Below are 23,390 nucleotides of genomic sequence, written 5' to 3' on the forward strand. Positions count from 1 at the left end.
ATCAGTGAAAAAATTTCAAATTCATACCACTTTTACAAAATATAAATAAATGTTCAGAAACTAGGTCAAGGAGGCACACTTGTGCCTCTATAAAGAGGCGACCCACCACAATGTTAAGCGATTTCAGGTCCTAGAGGTCGCAGAGAGACGGCGGTAATCGCATTTTGTAGCCCAAGCTCAAACTAAGAAACTTGCAAAATTTCATCCTCCTCCGACTTTATCTTCATGGGGTAAACTGGGCCGGAAGTTTGGACCCTCCCACCACAGCCCCCTTTAACGTTGTCCGATTGGGCTGAAATTTAGAGGTTAAGCTTTCCTAGGGCCCGGGAGCTTATCCTCGAAATTTCAGCTTAATCCGATCACTCCTTCCCTGTTTTCAAAAAAACAAATATCTCCACTTAAAATTCATTTCTTTTTTTTTTTCTTAGCCACGCCTACAGGCCACAGTTGGCAACAGATCCGGTTGAATGAGGACTCATTTGAAGCAGAATTCTACCTGTTAGGGCCTTTTGATATATTCATACCGAAAAAATTACCCCCCGAATTTACATTTACGAAAAACCTCGTTTTCCTATATTAGCCCATGTTAATTTTTCCCACCACAACCCCCCTTTAACGTTGTCTGATCGGGCTGAAATTTAGAGGATAAGCTTTTCTGGGGCCTGGGAGCTTATCCTCGAAATTTCAGCTCAATCTGATTCTTCCTTCCTTGTTTTCCAAAAACCACATATCAAGATTTTTGGGAATTTGCTTGCGTCGAAAATAGCTTCAATTTGCTAAACAACAATTACTATTGTTTTTGTATAGTCCAGCGGCTGATACTCCAGACTTTCAGGCGGACCACCCGGGTTCGATTCACTATCAGAGCAACTTTTTTTTATACTTTGAAAAGAAACTCAGCTTCTTTTTTAAATTATTTGAAAAAAATTACATTTTCTCAAGAGTTAAAGAGGCTGAGTTACAAGGTCGACCCTTAAAACGTACAGGGATTAGGAGGCACAGTTGGGGGGCTGTTAAAGAGGCTGAGTCACAAGTTCGAACCTTAAAACGTACAGGGATTAGGAGGCACCCTGTACGACGTGATTTGAGTATTCAGGAATTAAAAGCCTTAACACAAGAATGTTCAAGAGCGGGGGGTTTGGGGGGCGGCAGCCCCCAACTTTAACTCCTGACACGATCAGCTAACAGTTAGTCAAGCAATAATAAGTAATAAACTGTACAAAAACGTGCAGAAATTATTTGAAAAAAACTACGTTTTCTAAAGAGTTAAAGAGGCTGAGTTACAAGGTCGAACCTTAAAACGTACAGGGATTAGGAGGCACAGTTGGGGGACTACCGCCCCCCAAACCCCCCGCTTTCGCAGCCTTTAAATATAAAAAAAAATTCTTTAAACTGAAAGTAAGGAGCTACATTAAAACTTAAAAATAACATAAATTTTTCCGTATATTAACGAGGCTGTGCCCTCCTCAACGCCTCGCTCTTTACGATAAATTTTTTATTTTTTAAAAAAAGAGTTGTGAGAAAGTCAAACTTTAGCGTAAAGAGCGAGGCGTTGAGGAGGGCACAGCCTCTTTCATGTACGGAATAATTTCTGTTCGTTTTAAGTTTTAATGTCGCTCCTTAATTTAATTTTAAAGAATTTTTTTTTTATATGTAATTTATGAGAGAGCGGGGGAGTTTCGGGACTGTAGGCCCCCAACAGTGCCTCCTACTACCTATACTTTTTAATGTTAGCCCTTGTAACTCAGCCTCTTTAACTCTTTAGAAAACGTAGTTTTCTTCAAATAATTAATAGATTAAGCAAAGGTTTTATCATAGGTCAGGAACTATAATCCTTTGACAAATATTGCGAAATCCAATAGCTTCACTGGGATTATAATTCACTGAAAAAGCTTACTGGTTTGATAATATCCAATTTATGACAGATACATTCACTATGAACTCTGAATCAATACTGGACATTATTCAGTATATGAAAGGGGCTTCCCCTCCTCAATACTTCGCTCTTCACGCTAAAGTTTTTTAGTACTTTTAAAAACGCTTCTGACTCTGATTAAACGGCCCTTGTGTTTTAGGAGTCGTACTTAAAAGATTGGGACAAAAAGTCAAACTTTAGCGTAAAGAGCGGGGTACTGAGGAGGGGTTAGCCCCTGTCATATACTGAACAATCTCGGTATTAATTTTCGGTATATTCATATACCGAATAGTTCGGTATATAATTTCGGCAGCCCTTTCATATACCGAATAATTTTTGTTGGTTTTAAGTTTTAACGCTGGTCCTTACTTTCTGTTGAAAAAACTTGTTTTTTATTTAATTTCTCATCGTTTTTCAAATAATGTCGGGAACTCCGTTTCCCTCTCCAAGGAAGATCCCCCCCCCCCAAACACAAAAAGTCATCCGTGTATATTTCCTCACGCGTAAAATCCTCTCCCCCCCAGGGAACTACCCCAAGACAATTCCATCTTCGCCACAAATTCCCCCCAGAAAATTTCTTGCGAAAGATTTCGCCCGAAAAATTCTCCTTAGCGTACTTTCATTTAAAAAAAGGTTTGTTTTTAATTTTATTTCTGGTCGATTTTCAACCCTTGCCAGACATCCCTAAGACTAAGAGACTAAGAGATTTTGTAGAAACAGATATCCCTACAAACTAAGGGAGTTTGTATGAACAGGGACAAAGTGAAGGCGAGCGGGTGATTGAGCAGAAGCATGACCATATAAAAAAAACAGATAAAAGAACATTCCAGAAATCCTCCCCCAGGAGAATTTCTCCTGGTGATCATTCCCACATGGAGAATTTCTCGTGCGAAATACCACCCCCCCCCTCCCCGCCCCGAAAAAAGAAAATCCCCAAGAGAATTACAACCCCGGAGAAAAGTTCCCCCGGACAAAATCTCCAGAACATCTCCCTAAGTAAAATTAAGTCACCAACGAGAAAGTAAGACAAATAAAACGAATTTCGTACATGAATTCTAGGAAATGCCCCCATGTAAAATTCCCCCTTGAAACTTCACTTACGGAAACGTCGCACCAACGAAAAATTCTCCCCGTAGACACCCCCCCCCCCCAATAAATGTCTATATACTTCCCAGTAATAGGCTAAATACCATCTGTAAACAATCGCGAATTTCATTATATGCAGCCATTTCCCCTGGAGCTGTGGGGGCCATGTCATCCCCAAAGGCATATTTATTGGACCTATTAACTATGCTGAACAAAATTGCTATCTCATAATTTTCATCCAGACGACTTTGGGGAAAAGGGGGTGGAAGGGGGGCTGGTTATCCTCCAATCTATTTGGTCACTTAGAGGTAGCGCTAAAACTTTTAATTTTAAACTGAAAACTTTTAATTTAGTTTAAATCCAAATGAGCCCTCTCCCGATCTTCTAAGACTTTCAGTTTAATAAGATTACCACTGGAAAGAACAAAAAAAAACCGCAGCCGTGATCTTTTTTTCTGGCAAAAACATAATAGATTCCACATTTTTGTAGATAGGAGTTTGAAATCTTAACAGTAGGGGTCACTGATATGATGAAGCTATTGGTGCGATTGTAATAACCCCTTCTATTTATATATATCTTCTGTTATCAAAATTCTGTCTTTAAGGTTTCAGTTACTACTGGGCCGAGTCACTCCTTATTATTATTCTTATACATAAATAGGATTTAAGAGGATTCATTATTTATGAGAATATACTCCCATAATACCCTTTACACTCCGAGGGGAATACTATGACAGGAGAGCCTTTGCACTAATTACGGCTACATTGTCCTTCTAAGTCCCAGGTACATGGAGGTCGATTCTTTGGGTGTTTTTTTACAGATGGGGGAGAAGTGTTCGAAACAATTTTTGAGAAATACCATGACCATTCGCGAACAATTATTGTTCGCGAAACGCACCTTCGCTGGCCTTATATTTGCAAATTTCTATCTCTTAAATTATAAGAATGGAGCCTTTCTCTGCTTTATATTTGCACATTTCCATCTCAAAATTTTGAGGAAGGCACATTTTTAAACTTATATTTGTAAATTTCTAACTCTTAAGTTTGCGAAAGACACCTTTCTCTGACTTATATTTGCACATTTCTGTCTCTTAAGTTCAAAAAGGCGCCTTTCTCTGCCTTATATTTGCACATTTCCATCTCTTTAAGTTTGAGAAAGGCACATTTCTCAAACTTATATTTGTACATTTCTAACTCTTAATTTTGAGAAAGACCCCTGTCTCTAACTTATATTTGCAAATTTCTATTTCTTAAGTTCTAAAAGAGGCTTTCTCGACCTTAGACATTTCTATCTCCCAAGTTTCAGAAAGTCACCTTTCCCGGTCTCTTACTTGTGCATTTTTATCTCATAATTTTTTTTTTTAAGTATCTTCCCTTTCACGCGTCTCTATTATTAGATATGACCTTTGCGGTAACTATATCCTATCCCAAAAGTGTTCCCCTTTCCCAGGGATTGGAATCACACCACTTGATAGATGTGTACACGAAATAAATAGATAAGGTCCTCTACTTGATAGATTAAATTGGATCCTTCCCACCTGGATATTTACTCCCTGATTGCCTAAAATCTACCTGCAAAAAGAAGAAGGGATATTTTAATAGGGATTAGCCAAGGAAACAGTTTCACAAGCTTTTCTTTTAGAGTTTTATAGAAAGCATTCATAGATTTTGTTCCAATTCAAATAATAAAAGTTATAATGGGCTGGGTGGTTAGGAGGGACGGGTTTGGGGAGGGTAAATAGTATGTTGATGAATGATGGAGATTGAATGCGTTATTAACATTTTTCTCCAATTTTCTTTTTATTTATTGTTACCTTTAATTAATTTGTTCAACAATTGAATATAGTTCGTTTGTTGTGCTTTATTTATAACAATTTAACTTATTTAAGACACAAGTTGTTAAAAAGACTTCTATTTTGTAAAAATAGTTTTAAATTGTAATTAAAACAAAAAAAAACGAGGAAATGAAGTTAGTATTAAGATAAAAGATTTTAAACTATATTTTATTGGTCAATCTTTGAATTTTGAGTAGCCAAATGGGTATTAAAAATATTTTAGTAGTTTATTTGTGAGTTATTAAAGAAGGATTAGAATGGCGTGCCTAAAGATTTTGTAAGGGCACAGCTTTCTACTCCTTCTAGGTTTGTTTTGGGATTGAGGGAAGGTTGGGAGGATGGAGGATGATGTATAGTTGATTAAGAAGAAGGTTTTAAGAAAAATGGTTGTGTACTATTAACGTACATCCACGATGTATGGGGTACCCTATGGCGGAAGGGCACCCTGAAAAACCGGGAATGGTATTTTTGTTTGTGGTTTTGAATTTTTTTGCAGAGTAGTCTTCATCAATTATGTTTGGCTACCCAAATTAAAAAATAAAAGATGTTTTTAAATTAGTGTAGATGACATTAAAGTTTGAAATTAAGTGAAAAAGATTATTATGTCATCGAGAGGAGGAGGTGGAATTTAAAAAAAAAAGAAAAAAAAAGCGAGAGATTCATCTAAATTAACTGAAAATTTGATTACAACTGTTACTTCAGTTAATCGATGGTTTGTTTCTTATAATTTATTACCAAACTTTGCTAAAACTGAATTTATGGTTTTTGGTCATTCAAAACGCGTCACTCAATTGATTTCTTTTCAGGAGCTTCAGGGTGGTGAGAATTATAAAAATGAAAAAAAAACTTCTTTTGGTCGCAAACCCTCAGATATTTTTCTCAAGGTCGAAAGTAGTGTTTTTATTTATTTATTTATTCTTAGATGCTAAAAATAAAAATTTGAACAATAATTTTCAATTAAGGAGTGATGTTGAAACTTCAAATGAGCAAAGATTCCATTCTTATTAAACTCGAGCCTTCGCTACCCGGGTCGGTGCTCGCTTGCATATAAACCCTGGGCAGTAGCTTAGCTTCGAGACCCCCAGGCGTTTAAAGTCAGACACCAGCTTGCTATTCCCGGTGCCAAAAACTTCCAAACTTTGAACTTTTCAAAATAAAACTTTCAACTTTGGCATCAATTGAACATTCGTGCCATTTAAGAAACAGATAAAATGACGGTATCGCCGTCTATATAAGGCAAAGCAGCCATTGCTACTTTCTACAAAAACGAATGTTTAATTCTTATGACTAACAATTACCAGGGGGATACGGGGGGGGGGGGAGTTAATAAAACAGCAGAATTGTGTCCATGTTCTTCTCTATATACAATTGACTTCGTGTTTTCCTAGCCTTTTGGCAATTGATAATCCCACAGGTAGGCATGGAGGCACTGTCATCTCCTCTAATTCCCTCCATTGATTTCCTTCAAGAAAACTAACCCGTTTCTCTGGATGTTTGAATTATGCAGGCTTATCTTAGTTATGATAGAATTTTTGAAGATACTAGATTTCAGCTGGGGGGAATGGGATTGAGGGGGGGGGGGCAAATAGCCAAATAGCAAATTATACTAATTAGGCGAGGGGCATGTTTAATTATTGGTTTCAAAAAAGAGTGAAGATATTAAGGTGGAGTCCAAACGGGAGTGTCCAGCTAAATTAAAACACACGATGTTCATGCAGCTTGTAAAAAGGGCATAACCGAAATATTTCAGAAATGTTTTAGGGTGTTGCGTCGAAACTTACGGGATACGGTTATTTTATATATTTTTATATAAAATTATTTTATATTAAAAAAAAGAAAAAAAAAGATAACAACACACACGCTATAATAAAGAAAAAGACGGAAAGAAAACTCGCGTTTAAATAAAATCTGAAATTATGTAACAAGGCACAAGACCAGGATGTCTGTTATTGTAAACGAATGAACTCCCTTTTAGAATCGTTTGATTTACCAAAAAACTGGTTTATTTTGTTATAAGATATTATCTCCGTTCCTTTCTTATTCTCTTTCTTTAGCTCTTCTGCTAATAGTGTGTTTCGTTTTTGTCCATTCTTGGCATTACTTTCTAATATATATTTTTGTTTTATAGGGAGCTTACATCTACCTGACAGAAGATATGGGTGTGCCTTATTGGTTCAGCCAATTAGAAGGAAAAATGTACATTCTACCACTACTACTACTACTACTATGGCTACTACTACTAATACGACCACTGCCAAAAATAAGGTATTAAGATGAAAACTTCGGGGAATGTTGATGGGGAAATTAAACTAAATCAAAACAGCAGGTGTATACAATTGCAAAAGGGTGTATTAGCAATATCTTGTGATCCACTTTCAGTATTATGTTGTAACTGTCATGTATGCTGATGGGGACGTTGAAATAACCAAAAGGCACTCTATATCAACTGCTAATACTACTTCTACTACTACAATGACTGGCCCCTTCTTATCTTTAACAGGAACAAGTTCAGATTGACTTTCCCCCAATTTATTAACAAGCCAGTACAGATGTTACTATTATGCCTTCTGGCTTGATCTTCCAAATCTTTGGCAGTTTCATCCATGGCCTCACACCTCCTTAATTCACATTTTAATTCTTTCCCCGATTTCTTTATATTTCTCTTATTTTCATATGATCTACCACTTATATAATTCTTGTGCAGGCCCCTTCTCTTCTCTTTTAAACATAAATCACTTTCACTAATATTCCTAGCTGTGTTTATAACTTTCTTCCCTAAGACACGATCAGCAACTTCACAAACAATTTCCTAAAATTATTCCATTCATCTTCTATATTTTCAAATTTTAATCTCTCCAGTTTAGTATCTACCTGTTCCTGGAAAGTTTCTCTCAAATTCATATCTTAAAGTCTATCAGTGTCAAAAACAAAACAGAGCTTTTTTTATTAATCATCTTGATAAGCATTTATTTAATGAATTTAATAAACAAACAATTCCAACAGGATTAAACATGTAAAGATTCTAACTTGTATTTTACCCCATGATGTTACCTCAAATTTGTAGAATACAGAAAAACTGAGTATGGTGGTTCAGTTACACGAGGTTCAGTTACATGAGGCTCAGCTGCACTGGGGTTCAGTTACATGGGGTTCAGTTGCACAGAAGTTCCGTTACACGGGGGTTCAGCGGGGTTGAGTTGCACGGGGGCTGAGTAGCACGAGGGTTCAGTTAAGTGGGGTTCAGTTGCACGGCGGTTCATTGCAAGGGGGTTCAGTTGCACCGGGGTTAACTTACAGGGGTTCAGTTGCTTGGGGTTTAGTTACACGAGGCTTCAGTTACAATGGAACCTTTCTTGGTAGCCTCTTGTACAATCTTCAGCCAATCCTTATCCCAATTAAATAAAAAAAACAAGTTTTTTTCACCTGAAGTAAGGAGCAACACCTTTGCACTTTGCACTAATTACGGCTACATTGTCCTTCTAAGTCCGAGGCACATGGAGGTCGATTCTTTGGGTGGTTTTTTACAGATGGGGGAGAAGTGTTCTAAACAAGAAGAGTGGATTTAAGTGTGTAGTCTAACAGTCTAGCTTTATGAGCCTGTCTAATTCTTAAAATTACAACAAGTTCACTTTCAAAAATCAATGTTCATTTTCAACATCTCACTTCATTATAATTATGATATTCTTTGGTTCATAATGATTCTTCATGGGGGGGGGGGGTCATTAACACTAACCTTGGATGAGGGACGATTCTGCTACAGCCCATCCCCCACTCTTCCCATAAGCAGGCATACGGAAAGGTAAATACATAAAAAAAATCTCCGACGGCTTTGGATATTGAAAAAGGACTGATTTATTGGACAACGTTGGTTTTAAGAACCTCTGCAAGTCTTGAAATTACAAGAATTTTACATTAACCAATGCATTTTGTATACTTGACCTTATGCTGTACATTATCATCCTTTAAGTTTAAGAAAAACACTTTTCCTGACGTTATGTTTGCACATTTTAATCTCTTTTGTTCGCGAAACGCACCACAAAACTTAAAAGGAACAGAAATTATTACGTACATACGGGGGGCTGCCACCTCCTCAATACCCCGCTGTTTACGCTAAAGTTTTTTAGAATATTTAAAAAGGCATATTGTTCTTATTAAACGGCCCTTGTTTTTCTGGAGTAATTTTTAAAGAATCGGGACAAAAAGTCAAACTTTAGCGCAAAGAGCAAGGTATTGAGGAGTGAGCACACCCCCCCCCCTCATATACGTAATAATTTTTGTTCGTTTTATGTTTTAATGTCGCTCCTTATTCCAGGTGTAAAAAAATTTACTTAATTTCTGATAGTTTTTAAATAATCCCGGGAAATCCGAATCCCCTTCCATGGAAGATGCCTCCTCCCCATAGAAAATGCCTCCATGGAAAGTTATTCCCACGGAAAATGCACCCCCTCCCGGCAGGAGTATTCCTCCCCGACAATTCCATTCTAGCTGAAAATTCCCCTCGAAAAATTTCTTTCGGACAGTCCCAGGTGAAAAAAATTTTTTGTCGCACTTTCATTTGAAAAAATTGTTTTAAAATCATGCCGGAAATTCCCTCTTCCGTGAAAAAGTTTCCCCACAAATACCCCACCCCCGAGTAGAAAGTTCCTCTCGCAGAAAATTCCATCTAGAGAATTTACCCCGTGGAAAACTCCCCCACGGTAAATTTCTAACGTGAAAATCTCCCCCCTCCATGGGAAGAAACTCTAGATATCTCCAACCTGGTTAAAATCTCCCCCTAGATAATTCACTTTAACATCTCCACATGTAAAATTCAATCGGCAAAGAGAAAATAAGACTAATAAAAAGAAATTCGTATAGGAATTCTGGCAAATTCCCCCAGTGTGAATTTTCCCGGGAAAATTCACCCCCCCCCCCTCACGGAAACTTCCCTCTCCATGTAACATTTTCCCCGAGGAAAATCCCCCCAGCAGAAAATTAACCCCCCTCCCACCCGAAAAATGTGTATACTTCCCAATAACAAATACTATACGTAAACAATGGGCAACTTCTATAACTTAGACCTTCCCCAGGGGTTGTGGGGGGTCATATTGTTTCCTAAGGCATAGTTATTTGGCCTTTCATCTATGCTAAACAAAATGGCTATCTCCAAATTTTAATCAAGCGACTTGGAGGAAAAGAGAGGAATGGGAGGGGGGCTAGTTGGCCTCCAGCCTTTTTGGTCACTTAGAAACGGCACTAGAGCTTTTAATTTCCGTTCGAATCAGCCCTTTCCTGATATTCTAGGACTATGGGTTCGATACGATCACCCCTGGAAAAAAATATAGAAAAATAAACACACATTCGTGATCTTTCTTCTGGCAAAAAATATAAAATTTCACATTTTTGCAGATGGGACTTTGAAACTAATGCAATAAAGCTCTCGGATACGTTGAATCTGGTGATGCGACTTCCATTAAGATCCCTTGATCTTTAGGGGGTGTTTTTCCCATTTTTCGAAAATCGGGCAAATTTTCTCAGGCACCTAGCTTTTGATGAATAACACTAAACTTAATGAATCTTACATAATCTCAAACAGCTCGTGGAAACGAATTATATAGTAAGAGCGATTCGTCTCAAGTCTCAATAGTAACCAAAACTTTTAAAAAATTGAGTTTTTATACCATCAAATACACCAAAAGAATCAAATTTTTATGCTGATTTTAAATATATAAGTTTCATCAAGTTTAGTCTCACCCATCAAAAGTTACGAGCCTGAGAAAATTTGCCTTATTTTTGAAAAAAGGGGAAAACACCCCTCAAAGGTCATAGAATCTTAATGAAAATTACATCATCAGATACAGCGTATTAGAAAACCTTACTGTAGAGGTTTTAAGCTCCTATGCAACAATGTGGAATTTTGTAATTTTTGCCAGAAGAAAGATCACGGGAGCGTTTTTTTTTGTTGTTGTTTTTTTGTTTTTTCTTATAACAATCCGATTCTTTTTATATATCAATTCCTTTCAAAATTACATTTCTTAAGAGTTTCGGTTACTATTAAGCTGCGTCACCCTTTACTTAGAGTAGATTACCACGAACTGTTTGATGAGACCCGTGTCAGCGGAAGCTATACCAAGAATCTAGTTCATCCTTGAATGGATTACAGAGGTTCTTTTTCTGACTATCGGGCAATGCCTTATCCAGGATTTTTGTTCGGGTGGGGGTACAAAAAATCTTAGAAAACTCATAAAAAATGTGTTTTTATGCATTTTGTTTCTGCTTTTACGAGTCAGAAAAAACATTTGGGGGGGGGGAGTTAAAACCCCCTAACCCCCCACCCCTTTAAGAGTTTTAAGAGTGTCATAGGTGAGGACATAATAGGATATGGTGCCGGTTGGTTGTCGTAGCGTCTGTCCCAAGTAATTTCATTCGTCTTTTTTATGACTACCGAGAGGGGGTATTTTTGGGAGCAGTACCTTCAAACTTAGTGTCTGATATGTGAAACCATCAGCTGAAAAGCAGTAATTCCTCATGCAACGATGGTCTAATGCTTCTAAGGAGCAAGTTTCTTCTGCCTTTAGAGGCCAGATTTACCAGGGATCCAACAGGATCCCTGGTAAGGGATCCTGATAAGGGATATATCCAACAGGATATATCGATCAGTTGACTCATACACGTTCATCTAAGTTTTTGGTTGATTCAGCTCACACTGATTATGCTACTCCTTACCTTCAGTTGAAAAAACTTGTTTTTATTATTTAATGGGAAAAAAGGCGAACCCTTTTTCTATGATAATACCAAGAAAAGATTTTGAAGTCTAAAGGGGGGATACAAGAAAAAAATATCATAGGAATAAATATATATAAATATATATATATATATATATATATATATATATATATATATATATATATATATATATATATATATATATATATATATATATATATATATATATATATATATATATATATATATATATATATATATATATATTCCATAGAATCTGAGCGTGTTTTTTTTAAATAACAATTTTAAAAAATTATTTGAGTGGGTCGAGTCATTTTATACTTGAGAAAAACATTCCAGTTTCATGCTAATTTTTTAATAAAGAAGAGAAGCAATGGATCATTTTGCGGAAACCTGATGCCTCAAACATCAGAAATACATCTTTAGGCATTCCAGCGAATCGCCAGAGCTCTACCACATCAAGCTGGAAGGGAAGAGGATTTTCCACCAAGACGGCCCTTGATTCAAAGAAATATTTTTGACTAGACATTAAGAGTAAGTTTCGAGAGGCTGGCACTCCTCTCTTACAGTAGACATCGAGGGTGTAAAATACAATATTTAATTCATTTACTTATGTGCACAGAGCGGGAGGGGGGTCATCCCCCTCCCACAATTTTTCCTATAGAGAAAATGCTTATTTGGGCCTTATTTAGGCCTTATTTTGACTAGTCAAAAGCTATGATTTTAGGTATCGAAAAGTATTGTTTGAGCTTTCCAGTTAACTACCAAATTAACCAATAGCTTGTAAACTTTGCTCAATATTAAGCTTATTAAAGCAATGAAAAGTTCTTCCTAGCAGCATATAAGCAGGGCAAGCATGGCCGTAGCCAGGAATTGTTATGAGAGAGGCTGGTGACTCGCCAGCTAATTGGGGGAGGGGGAGTCTGTCATCTTCTCTCAAAAAAGCTCTACACTCTCTTTGCTACACTCTCTACACTTCTTAGCTTTGTTGTCCTTAGCCTTTGTTCTCTTCTCAGCTAAACTCAGCAGAATTTACCTTAATATATAAATCATCCGACTCAGGGTTACAGACAAGGAACGAAAATGCCTGTTCAAAGACAGGGTCACAACTGCGTTGTTGAATGTTTGTTTGAGCTGTCCGGTTGCCAACACTTATGATGGCGTAGGCTTCTGGTGGTGATGTCGATCCTTTAGCATACTGAAAAAAAAAATTAAGAACATAAATAAGGCCAATCGAAAACTTTCAAAAAACTGAAATATTTACATACTCGCATTCAAATTCTTACTCATTACCTAACACTTTAGGAATGTTTAAAATATATCAAATTTTTTACTTTTAAATGCAAATTCGACCGATCTGGGTCTGTAAGAGACACATTTTTGGGACGACTATCCTAATATCATAAATGTGTTTAGATGAATTATAGAACAATGCTAAAGATAAGATTTCACGAGGAAATGAAATAGGACTTTGAAACAGGACGAGGAAATAAAAAAATGAAATAGGACGAGGAAACACGTAAACCACTTCAATTTAAGAGCGAGTTTCACGACTTTATGCCATTAAAACGTGCATAAAAACCTGAAAAAAACACATTTCTTCGATTTTCTTTGCGAGAAAGAAAGTTTTTCTTGTTGTTTGTGCAAAGGTTTTTTTACATCTGTTTATCTACGTGTTTATTTGTTGAAACTATTTTTTTTTTTTCGATTAAATCTTACAGATGTGAAGCCAAAATATTTAGTCTTATATTATTATTTGTGAAAAAATTGTTTGTTTTTTTCCTGCAGAGTTCACAGTGTTATTAAAAGTGTTTACCATTTTCAGCATTTTCATTTCATCAAACAGCTCGTGGCAACGAACTGTAAGTAAGGAGCGACCCGGCTCAATAGTAACCTAAACTCTAAAAAACGGGATTTTGATACCAATAGTTACATCAAAAGAATCACATTTTAATACTGATTTCAAATATATAAGTTTCATCAAGTTTAGTCATACCCGTCAAAAGTTACGCGCTTGAGAAAATTTGGCTGATTTTCGAAAAAAGGGAGAAAGACCCCCTAAAGCCATAGAACCTTAATGAAAATCACACCATCAGATTCAGCGTATCAGACAACCCTATTTGGTTTTAAACTCCTATCTGCAAAAATGTGGAATTTTGTATTTTTTGCCAGAAGAAAGATCACGGATGCGTGTTTATTTGTTTTTTGTTTTCTTTTTTTTTTCAGGGGAGATCACATCGACCCAGTGGTCCCAGAATATCGTGGGAGGAATCATTCGAACGGAAATTAAAAGTTCTGGTTCCTTTTTTAAGTGACCAAAAAACGGAAGGCAACTAGGCCCCTTCCACGCTCATTCTTTTCCCAAAGTCACCCGATCAAAATTTTGAGATAGTCATTTTGTCCAGCATAGTCGAAAATATAATAAATATGTCTCTTAGGATGACTTAATCCCCCAAAGTCCCTGAGGGGAGGGCTGAAAGTTCTGAACTTTACCAAATGTTTGCATATAGTATTGGTTATTGGGAGTATACAGACGTTTTCAAGGGGGATTTTTTTCTGGTAGTGGGGGGGGGGGGAGGGTCGGGGGTTATGTGGGAGTATCTTTCCATGGAGGGAGTTTTCGTGGGGGAAGGGACATTGCTATGAAGGGGGCGCCGGATTTCTCAGCATTATTTAAAAAACGATCAGAAATTAAATAAAAAAATAAACAAGTTTTTCAACTGAAAGTATGGAACAACATCAAAACTTAAAACGAACAGAAATAATTAAATATATGATTGGGTTAGCCCCCTAGTCCATACCCGCTCTTTAAGCCAAAGATTTTTCAGTACTTTCATAAGAGCTATTTATTACAATTAACTGCCTTTGTGATTAAGCGGTCATTCTTAAAGAATTGGAACAAAATTTGAACTTTAGCCTAAAGAGCGAGGTATTGACTAGGGGGCGAACCCCCTAATATACGTATTAAAAATATGTGGATATAGAAGTTCGTTACGTAAGTTAATTCGTAAGTTACATATATTTATTACTAATAAAAAGGTTCGTAAATAAAATTAAACAACTTTCGAGAGAGCCAATTAAACCAAACAAAAGTAAAATTAATATACAATTTTTTTTTAATTATTCATGTACGGTGAGCCAAAATCAAAACCTCCATTAATTCAAAAACGTTCAAAAATTAAATAAAAAAACAAGTTTTTTTTTAACTGAAAGTAAGGAGCAACATTAAAACTTAAACGAACAGAAATTATTCCGTATATGAAAGGGACTGTCCCCTCCTTAACGTCTCGCTCTTTACGCTAAAGTTAGACTCTTTCTCACAACTTTATTTTTTTAAACAATAAAAAACTTTAGCGTAAAGTGCTAAGCGTTGAGGAGGGGACAGCCCCTTTCATATACATAGCTTCCCTGGCTTACGTTAGCCAAGCCTCCACAGTCACACCACAAACCCCCACCCCGTGCTAAAAAATTGGTGACACTAGGACTCATGCCCCCGTCCCAAAGGGTATAAGATTGCAAGTGCAGTTTCCTACCACTCAGTGATATCAATGTCATCAAGTGATGGCTAGGGATATCAATGCTAGGGTAGGCTAGGGCGGGTATCGATGAATTTTACAGGAATTTTCCAGCCAAAAATTCTTCGGGTAGTTTCCGGTGCCAAACTTCATTAGATCCGATTAAAGTAATAAGACACATTAGGAAGTCTTTCGGTAAAGTTAAAATGGAAATATGAATTTTGATTTCTAGGCCATAGGATGGAAAATTCCAATTCCAGGAAATCTTTAAAAGAACTCCTTATGAAAATGGACACGGCGATCCTTGAACTTTGTATTTGGTCAGGGCCCACGACAAATCAGCGGGAAGGCTCCTTGAAGGTTCTGTACAGGTTTTCAAAATAAAACGATGAACTCAGCTACAGTAATTCAGAAGACTTATTTTGCATAGTATATATTTACAGAGGAGAAGAAAGAATCTAAAGACCTATAAATCCCTAAAAATGGGACCACAAGGGGCATAATAGTTCTTATTCATATCAATAATAAAAGGGATAATAATTCAAATGACATCTTTGAAGAGAAAAAAAATGAAGAAAAGTTTCGGGTTTTGAGAGCTACTTAAATAAAAAGGGAAGTTTTTCTTAAGTAAAGAGCGAAGTTGAAACTTTAAATGAACAAAAACTAACGTTTCGCAGCAATACAGTAAATGCCTATTAAATTAGATTAAGTAAACTCTATTTTTAGAACTTTGAAAAACTAGTCCTTTACTGAAAATTGAGCTTGCTTGAGTTCTTAAAAAATTTAAAATGCAGTAACATTTATGGTTGTCCTGACAAGTAAAATACTATTGATACTATATATACTATTGATGGCCTTTTAAATCAGTCTTCTATTTTCTACAGGCCAAATATTTCAACTTGTTTTTAACAACGAACTGTATAAGTAAGGTATCGGCCTAATAGTAACCAAAACTCTGAAATTTTGGATATCATTTAATGCATCAAAAGAATTGGCTTTTTTATGTTAATTGCCAATATACAAAATTCATTGAGTTTAATTTTACCTATTAAGACCTAAGACCCTGAGAAAACTTGCCTTGTTTTCGAAAAAAGGGGAAACATCCCCAAAAGTGCGAGTTTTTTGTTGTTGTTAATTCTTCTTCTTTTTTCCCATGGGTGATCGTATCGAGCCAATGGTCCTAGAAGATATGGAGAGGGCTCATTCGAACGGGACTAAAAATTTCAAAATCCTGGGAGAGAACAAGCCCCCTACCATGCCCCCTTTTCTCCAAAGACATGTGGCAAATATGGCAAATAATTTTGCGATAGCCATTTAGTTCAGCATAGTTGAAAGGTCCAATAACTATGCCTCTGAGGATGATATGACCTGCCACATCCTCTGGGGAAAGGGCTGTAAGTTATGCAATTTGTCCGTTGTCTACATATAGTATTTTCTGTTAGGAAATATACCGATATTTTTCGAGTGGGGGGGGGGGGGTTCTGCGGGGGGAATTTTCCATGGAGATAATTTTCCATGGGGAGGAAATCTTCTGTTTGAAATTTTATACGGAGAGAAGAGGGGTTTTTCTCCCCATGGTTTGAAAGACGATCAGAAATTAAATGATAAAAAAAAATTTCAGCTGAAAGTAAGGAGCAACATTAAAACTTAAAACCGCCAGAAATTACTCCTTATATGAGCAGGGATCTCCCCTTCTCTATCGATCGCTCCTTACGATAAAGTTCACTTTTTCATAATTCCTTAAAACGACTGCTGAAGCAAAAGGGCCGTTGAATTGGAACATGAAACTTTTTAAAGCACTAAAAACTTTAGCATAAAGAGCGAGGGGTAGAGGAGGGAGCAGCCCCCCTCATATACGGAATAATTTCTGTTCGTTTTAAGTTTTAATGTTGCTCTTTATTTCAAGTAGAAAAAAAATGTTATTATTTAATTCAATAAAGCGCTAGTTTTTCGAAATTCAATAGATATAGGGAAATTTTATTTGAGCTAGTTCCATTACTATATGACGCATGGATTGCGAATCAATAATTTTCTTTTGTTTTAAGTTTAAACTACTCTATTCATAAAAAAAACTTTTTTTATTTATTCTTACTCATTTCTGTTTTTTCATTTCTACTTCTATTTTTCTTATTTATCCTAGATTTGAACACACAAAATAAACCAGACAAAAAGATCTTTGTCTAACTTAGGCAATGACACCAAAAGAGATCAACGCGAGTTTGTGTTAAAATAGGGCATGCAATATAGGTTTTACTTCCTACTTCTCTCAAACTTTCCAATTAAATAATCTATAACTAGACCCAGCTATTCCTAAATTCAAGGAAACGAGATATAGCCTGCCATATTTTGGAAAAATACAAATAATGAAAAATAAAAAAATACAGAGCGAATAATAAATATCATTTTGTGTCATATTGTGACCAAATATATTGCGAAAAAAGCGACATTTATCGGCCTTAAATCACCACGCTCGAGAAATCCTAATTAACTGGATTTAACTTAATTATCGTATATACTCACAGGCAACATCTTGCAAGCATCAATGAAAACACTGACTACTCCTGTACTCAGACCAACACTTATCGTATCATTTGTGTGCTGAAAAGAATATATAATATTTAAGAGAATAAATAACAAATAGACTAAAATAAAGTAAATACACAAAAGTGTTTGGTTTTAATTTCATCGTACTGAAATTGTGCTCTTTTCCAGTGTTCTCAAGACTAAGAATAGTGTCTCAGTTCGGTCTAAAAATGTCCCCAATATTGTCTAGGAAACTTTTCAGAGATATTACTTTTTCTTATTTACTCTGAAAACTCAAAAATACGAACCTTTTTTCAATTCTTTGACAAGATTTTTCTTCTGTTTTTTCGTTCAAAAGGATTAAAATTGCAGTTTTATCCAGGGGATCTCCTAACTAATAATTTAGAACTCGATTCGACTCAACAATTTTTCCATCTTGTCGAAGAAAAATTTCAAAGGTAGGTTTAAATATATTTTAAAAACTTAAATACATTATATAATTTCTAATTTAAATATGATTTTTTAATATATCTTACTATACTATTTTGTATAATTTAATATAATTATTTTACTATAATTAGCATAAATATATTAAAAATTTGAATAAAAAAATTTAAATAATCAGTCTTTTATATTTTAGAGTGCTTCCAAACTAATACATTGGGTTTGAATTCGGCTCGAGAATTCCTCCAATCTTTTCCAAGAAACATTCCAAAGATGCTATTCTTTTTTAAATAATCAAATAATCTATACTACATATATAACTGGTAATTCAAAAACAATTATTTTAATATGATTTAATATATTCCTTAAATTTAATTTAACAATAAATTAAATATTTTTTAATAATTCAAAGTTGCAGCCTTTTCCAGGGAGTCTTTAAACTATACGTAAGGACTCTATTCGGCCTTCGGACTCGATTCAGTTCAAGAATTTCTCCAATCTTGTCCAAGAAATATTTAAAATGTGATAATGTTTTAAATAATTTGCATTTCCCTAAAATAGAAACCAATTATATTTTTTGCAATTTGCAATTTTCTATGTTCTCCCTGACCAGTGGCCTTATTACACTTTAGACACCGAATAGAGTTACTGTGAACAAGCTAAACACGTCTTTTCTTCTATTATGAGAACATATCGGACAAAAATGAGGGAATATATGGGACAAATATTGTGGGAACGGAACGCAATGCTATGCGACTTTGGAGATCGCTTACCATGAGCATGAATAATGCCAAATATTTAGAACTAATAATTTAGAACTCGATTCGGCTCAACAATTTCTACATCTTGTCGAAGAAAAATTTCAAAGGTACTAATTTTTTAAATATATTTTAAAAACTTAAATAAATTATATAATTAACAATATAAATATAGTTTTTTAATATATCTTAATATACTATTTTATATTATTTAATAGAATCATTTTAATATAATTAGTACAAATATAATAACAATTTGAATAATTTTTTTAAATAATCAGTCTTTCACAGAGTTTTTCTAAACTAATACCTTGGGTCTCAATCCGGCTCAAGAATTTCTCCAATCTTGTCCAAGAAACATTCCAAAAGTACTAATTTTTTCTTTAAATTAAATAATCTATACTACAAATATAGCTGGTAATTCAAAAACAATTATTTTACGTAATTGATTTAATATATTCTTTAATGTAATTTAACAATAATTTAAATATTTTTTAAAAATTCAAACTTGCAGCCTTTTCCAGGAAGTCTTTAAAATAATACGTAAACACTCTATTCGGCTGAGAATTTCTCCAAGCTTGTCCAAGAAATACTTAAAATGTGATAATGTTTAAATAATTTGCATTTCCCTAAAATAGAAACCAATTATATTTTTTGCAATTTGTAATTTTCCATGTCCTCCCTGACCAGTAGCCTTAAAACACTTTAGTCACCGAATAGAGTTACTGTGAGCAAGCTAAACACGTCTTTTCTTCTATTATGAGAATATATCGGACAAAAATGAGGGAATATATGGGACAAATATTGTGGGAACGGAACGCAATGCTATGCGACTTTGGAGATCGCTTACCATGAGCATGAATAATGCCAAATATTTAGAACTAATAATTTAGAACTCGATTCGGCTCAACAATTTCTACATCTTGTCGAAGAAAAATTTCAAAGGTACTAATTTTTTAAATATATTTTAAAAACTTAAATAAATTATATAATTAACAATATAAATATGGTTTTTTAATATATCTTAATATACTATTTTATATTATTTAATAGAATCATTTTAATATAATTAGTACAAATATAATAACAATTTGAATAATTTTTTTAAATAATCAGTCTTTTACAGAGTTTTTCTAAACTAATACCTTGGGTCTCAATCCGGCTCAAGAATTTCTCCAATCTTGTCCAAGAAACATTCCAAAAGTACTAATTTTTTTTTTAATTAAATAATCTATACTACAAATATAGCTGGTAATTCAAAAACAATAATTTTACGTAATTTATTTAATATATTCTTTAATGTAATTTAACAATAATTTAAATATTTTTTAAAAATTCAAACTTGCAGCCTTTTCCAGGAAGTCTTTAAAATAATACGTAAACACTCTATTCGGCTGGAGAATTTCTCCAAGCTTGTCCAAGAAATACTTAAAATGTGATAATGTTTAAATAATTTGCATTTCCCTAAAATAGAAACCAATTATATTTTTTGCAATTTGTAATTTTCCATGTCCTCCCTGACCAGTAGCCTTAAAACACTTTAGACACCGAATAGAGTTACTATGAGCAAGCTAAACACGTCTTTTCTTCTATTATGAGAACGAAACTCGATGTCATGCGATTTTGGAGATCGGTTACCATGAGCATGAATAATGCCAAAGGACGTTCAACCACAGGGGTAGAGATGATCTTCTTACATTCCACCCACAAGAAATATTCTCCACCTCGGGTTTCTCAATGCTAGCAATATAGCCTATTCATCCTTGACCTATTTTTGTGTTACAATTATATTGTTTGTGGTTTATTTTGTTTTTAGTTATTATTTTGTTATTATTATATGGTTTATTTTGTTATTTTTATGTGGTCTATTTTTTTTTTTTTTTTTTTTTTTTTTTTTTTTTTTTATGATTACATAAAAAAAATGAAGCTTCTAAATATCTTCATAACAAAAAGAAAGGGAATTGAACCACAAGATGAATGATGATGAAGATGATGAAGATAAAAGATGAGGTAGAATTAAATGAATTGAGCCAACCGGTGGAACTTGCTTAGGTTGAGAGATTGGCTACAAATGTAAGTTTAACCAAAATGTAACATGGCATTTTTTGTATTACCACACCAGTACCGCCTAAATACTTTTTTCAAAGTAAACTCTTAAAAAGCAGAATATTTACCGTGTTTGAAATATATCTGCTGGATTTTCTTCTCCCCCCCCCCCCAAGAATTGATCAATAAAGACTAATTAGCTGTTTAACTCGAGAATTAAAATTACAAGTAATCGTAATAATCGCTATCCTTTCACTATTAGACGATTCTCACACCACAATTGGAATAATTTTCGATACAGCTATTTGTTTCGGCGGCTACTCAACTTAAAAAAAAGTGCCAAAAACGAGCCGATATTTGCATTCTTCCCGAGGGGTCTTTCGGAAGAATTCGTTCAATAGGGTCCTTTGTGAAACTGCAATACAACTAGTGTTTCGTGAAATTCGAGGGTAAACTATTCGGTTTCTTAAGCGCTCCAAAAAGTTTCAAATATGCCCTTGCTTTTGAAACGTAGGAAAAAGCGAGCTTAATTATGAGGGTTTCTTTTCACAGTCCAAATGGTTATAAAGGTGGGATGCAAAACCACCCCTGACTACAGTGAGCTACTCACCATTTTGAATCTTGAGTGTATGCAAATCTTTTCCATTTTCTTGCCTTAATATACGAGTTGGACGAAATATGAAAGAAACTGGAACCAGAAGAGCGATAACGCAACCTCCCATAAAATATAAGATCTTTTTTTTTTAGCCCTAGTTGCCAGTAAAAGAAAGACGGGTGAAAATAAAATAACGATTTATTACCAAAGTTTTCCAACATTATGTAAAATCAAGATTTTCACCTTAACGATTTAGGTGCTTATCTTACCTGTGTCCAATTTTTGTACTCTTTTCATTTGAAATGCCCCCGCCAATGATTTGAATTGACGGTTTCAAACGGTTCTGGGTATTATGGCCCCTGTTCTGGGGCCATAATACTTGCTGGGTAATAACGCTTACTGCAGATTCTCATTATGAAACTTCCTGCAACGCCTACCGAGAGCTATTTGGAAACAGAAGAGGCCTGCCGACTTCCGAAATTGTTCAGATACATGGAAGCACCCGTTATCCCACAACAACGGTAACAGCGTTGCCAGATCTTTGAAATAAAGTGTACTAGTTTTCCGACTAAAATTATACCGCGAGAAATAAATTTGTACCATCAGCAGGTTAAAGATTTGCGTAGCGAGAAGAAAATTTTCAATAAATTAAAAATTAAACAGACATAGGAGTCAGAAAGGAGCAAACAAAACCGAGACGAGCCGGAAAATTTGTATCATACCAAAAATACATTATAAGACCACACTGGCTATACATGACGTAGGAAACAAAGAATAGAAAGTAAAATAAATGAAAAAAAAATCAAGAAGCTGAGAAAAATGAGGGTAGTATCAGCCAGTTGAACAATACGAAGAGAAAATAAGCAAATACTTCGACAAGGACCTCAGCCAAGTCGTCCTCAGTGCTTTTATTTTTCTTAGCACTGAGAACGACTTGGCGGAGGTCCTTAACAAAATATCTGCTTATTTTCGCTTCATATCGTTCCACTGGCTGACACTACTGTCGATTTTCTCTGCTTTTTTTTTTCATTTATTTTTTTTTCTATTCTTTTTTAAAAACAATTTGCCAAAAAGTTTGCAATTGTACCTTATTATACCAGAACCTCTAAATTGTACCAAAATCGGTAAAATTGTACCACGCTAGCGACGCTGACGGGCAATCCAACTGCTCCCTGAATAATTTAAATAGAATATTTTCATACACCCACCATATAGTCCCAACTTAACACCGAGTGACTTCAATTTTTTCCTTGGAATTGATGAGGAGGCTTGAGAGGTTGTACTGACAATTCGGCGAGAAACTCAAAGAACAGTCTGTCACAAGTCACTTCAAATCACTGAAATTTTCAAGTTTATAGGACAGGTTCTCATTTTCCCCAGTGTTGCTACGTTGGAATGTGTAAATAAAAAGGCAAAAATAATTGGGTAAATTACAGCCAAAAACGATATAATTGCATACAGAGGTCTGTTACACTGAAAAATAAATTCCAAATTTTTGCCCTAATTTTTTTCCCGAATATGGCCATGTAAGTTTTCACTTAACCAATTGAAACAATCAGACTTCATCCATTTTCGCTGTACTAGGTATTTTAATTATGTTATAAAGAAAACTAGTAATGTGTTTTCGCTTCACCCTTTTATAAAATAATTGTTTAATGGGGTTCATTGATTTGGCAGCTGAACCATTCTTTAAAGAACAATAAATACGACGTTTTAATTTAATTCTTCATATATGACATTGTTTATTACGTAGATTTATCTTCGCCATTGGTCAATTTATCCTCACTTCCTTTTGACTGAATTTATAGCCCTTTGCGAATTTAAGTTCGAAATTTTCAACCAATTTTCTTGGCTGAAAACTTAAGCTTAATTGAATTATAATCAGATCCAGTACCTCGGGACGTATGGAGGTGGCGGAGAGCTAATGTCCTCTAACTCCCCCCCCCCC

General features: G+C 35.0%; 1 protein-coding gene across 6 annotated transcripts in view; it reads right to left on the reverse strand.

Moving 5' to 3' along the window:
* Esyt2 (extended synaptotagmin-like protein 2) overlaps window positions 1-23,390 on the reverse strand; it is a 234,103-nt gene that overhangs the window by 65,990 nt on the left and 144,723 nt on the right. For all 6 annotated transcript variants that reach the window (XM_089104783.1, XM_089104781.1, XM_089104780.1 and 3 more), the window contains exons 13-14: window positions 17,597-17,674; window positions 12,598-12,759 (exon numbers count right to left, since the gene is read on the reverse strand). In XM_089104783.1, the coding sequence (XP_088960909.1) occupies window positions 12,598-12,759; window positions 17,597-17,674 (240 nt within the window). The remainder of the gene's footprint in view (window positions 1-12,597; window positions 12,760-17,596; window positions 17,675-23,390) is intronic.

The sequence above is a fragment of the Artemia sp. Qi Xiang Cuo genome, chromosome 19, assembly GCF_049724085.1.
Source record: "Artemia sp. Qi Xiang Cuo chromosome 19, ASM4972408v1, whole genome shotgun sequence".
Taxonomy (NCBI): domain Eukaryota; kingdom Metazoa; phylum Arthropoda; class Branchiopoda; order Anostraca; family Artemiidae; genus Artemia; species Artemia sp. Qi Xiang Cuo.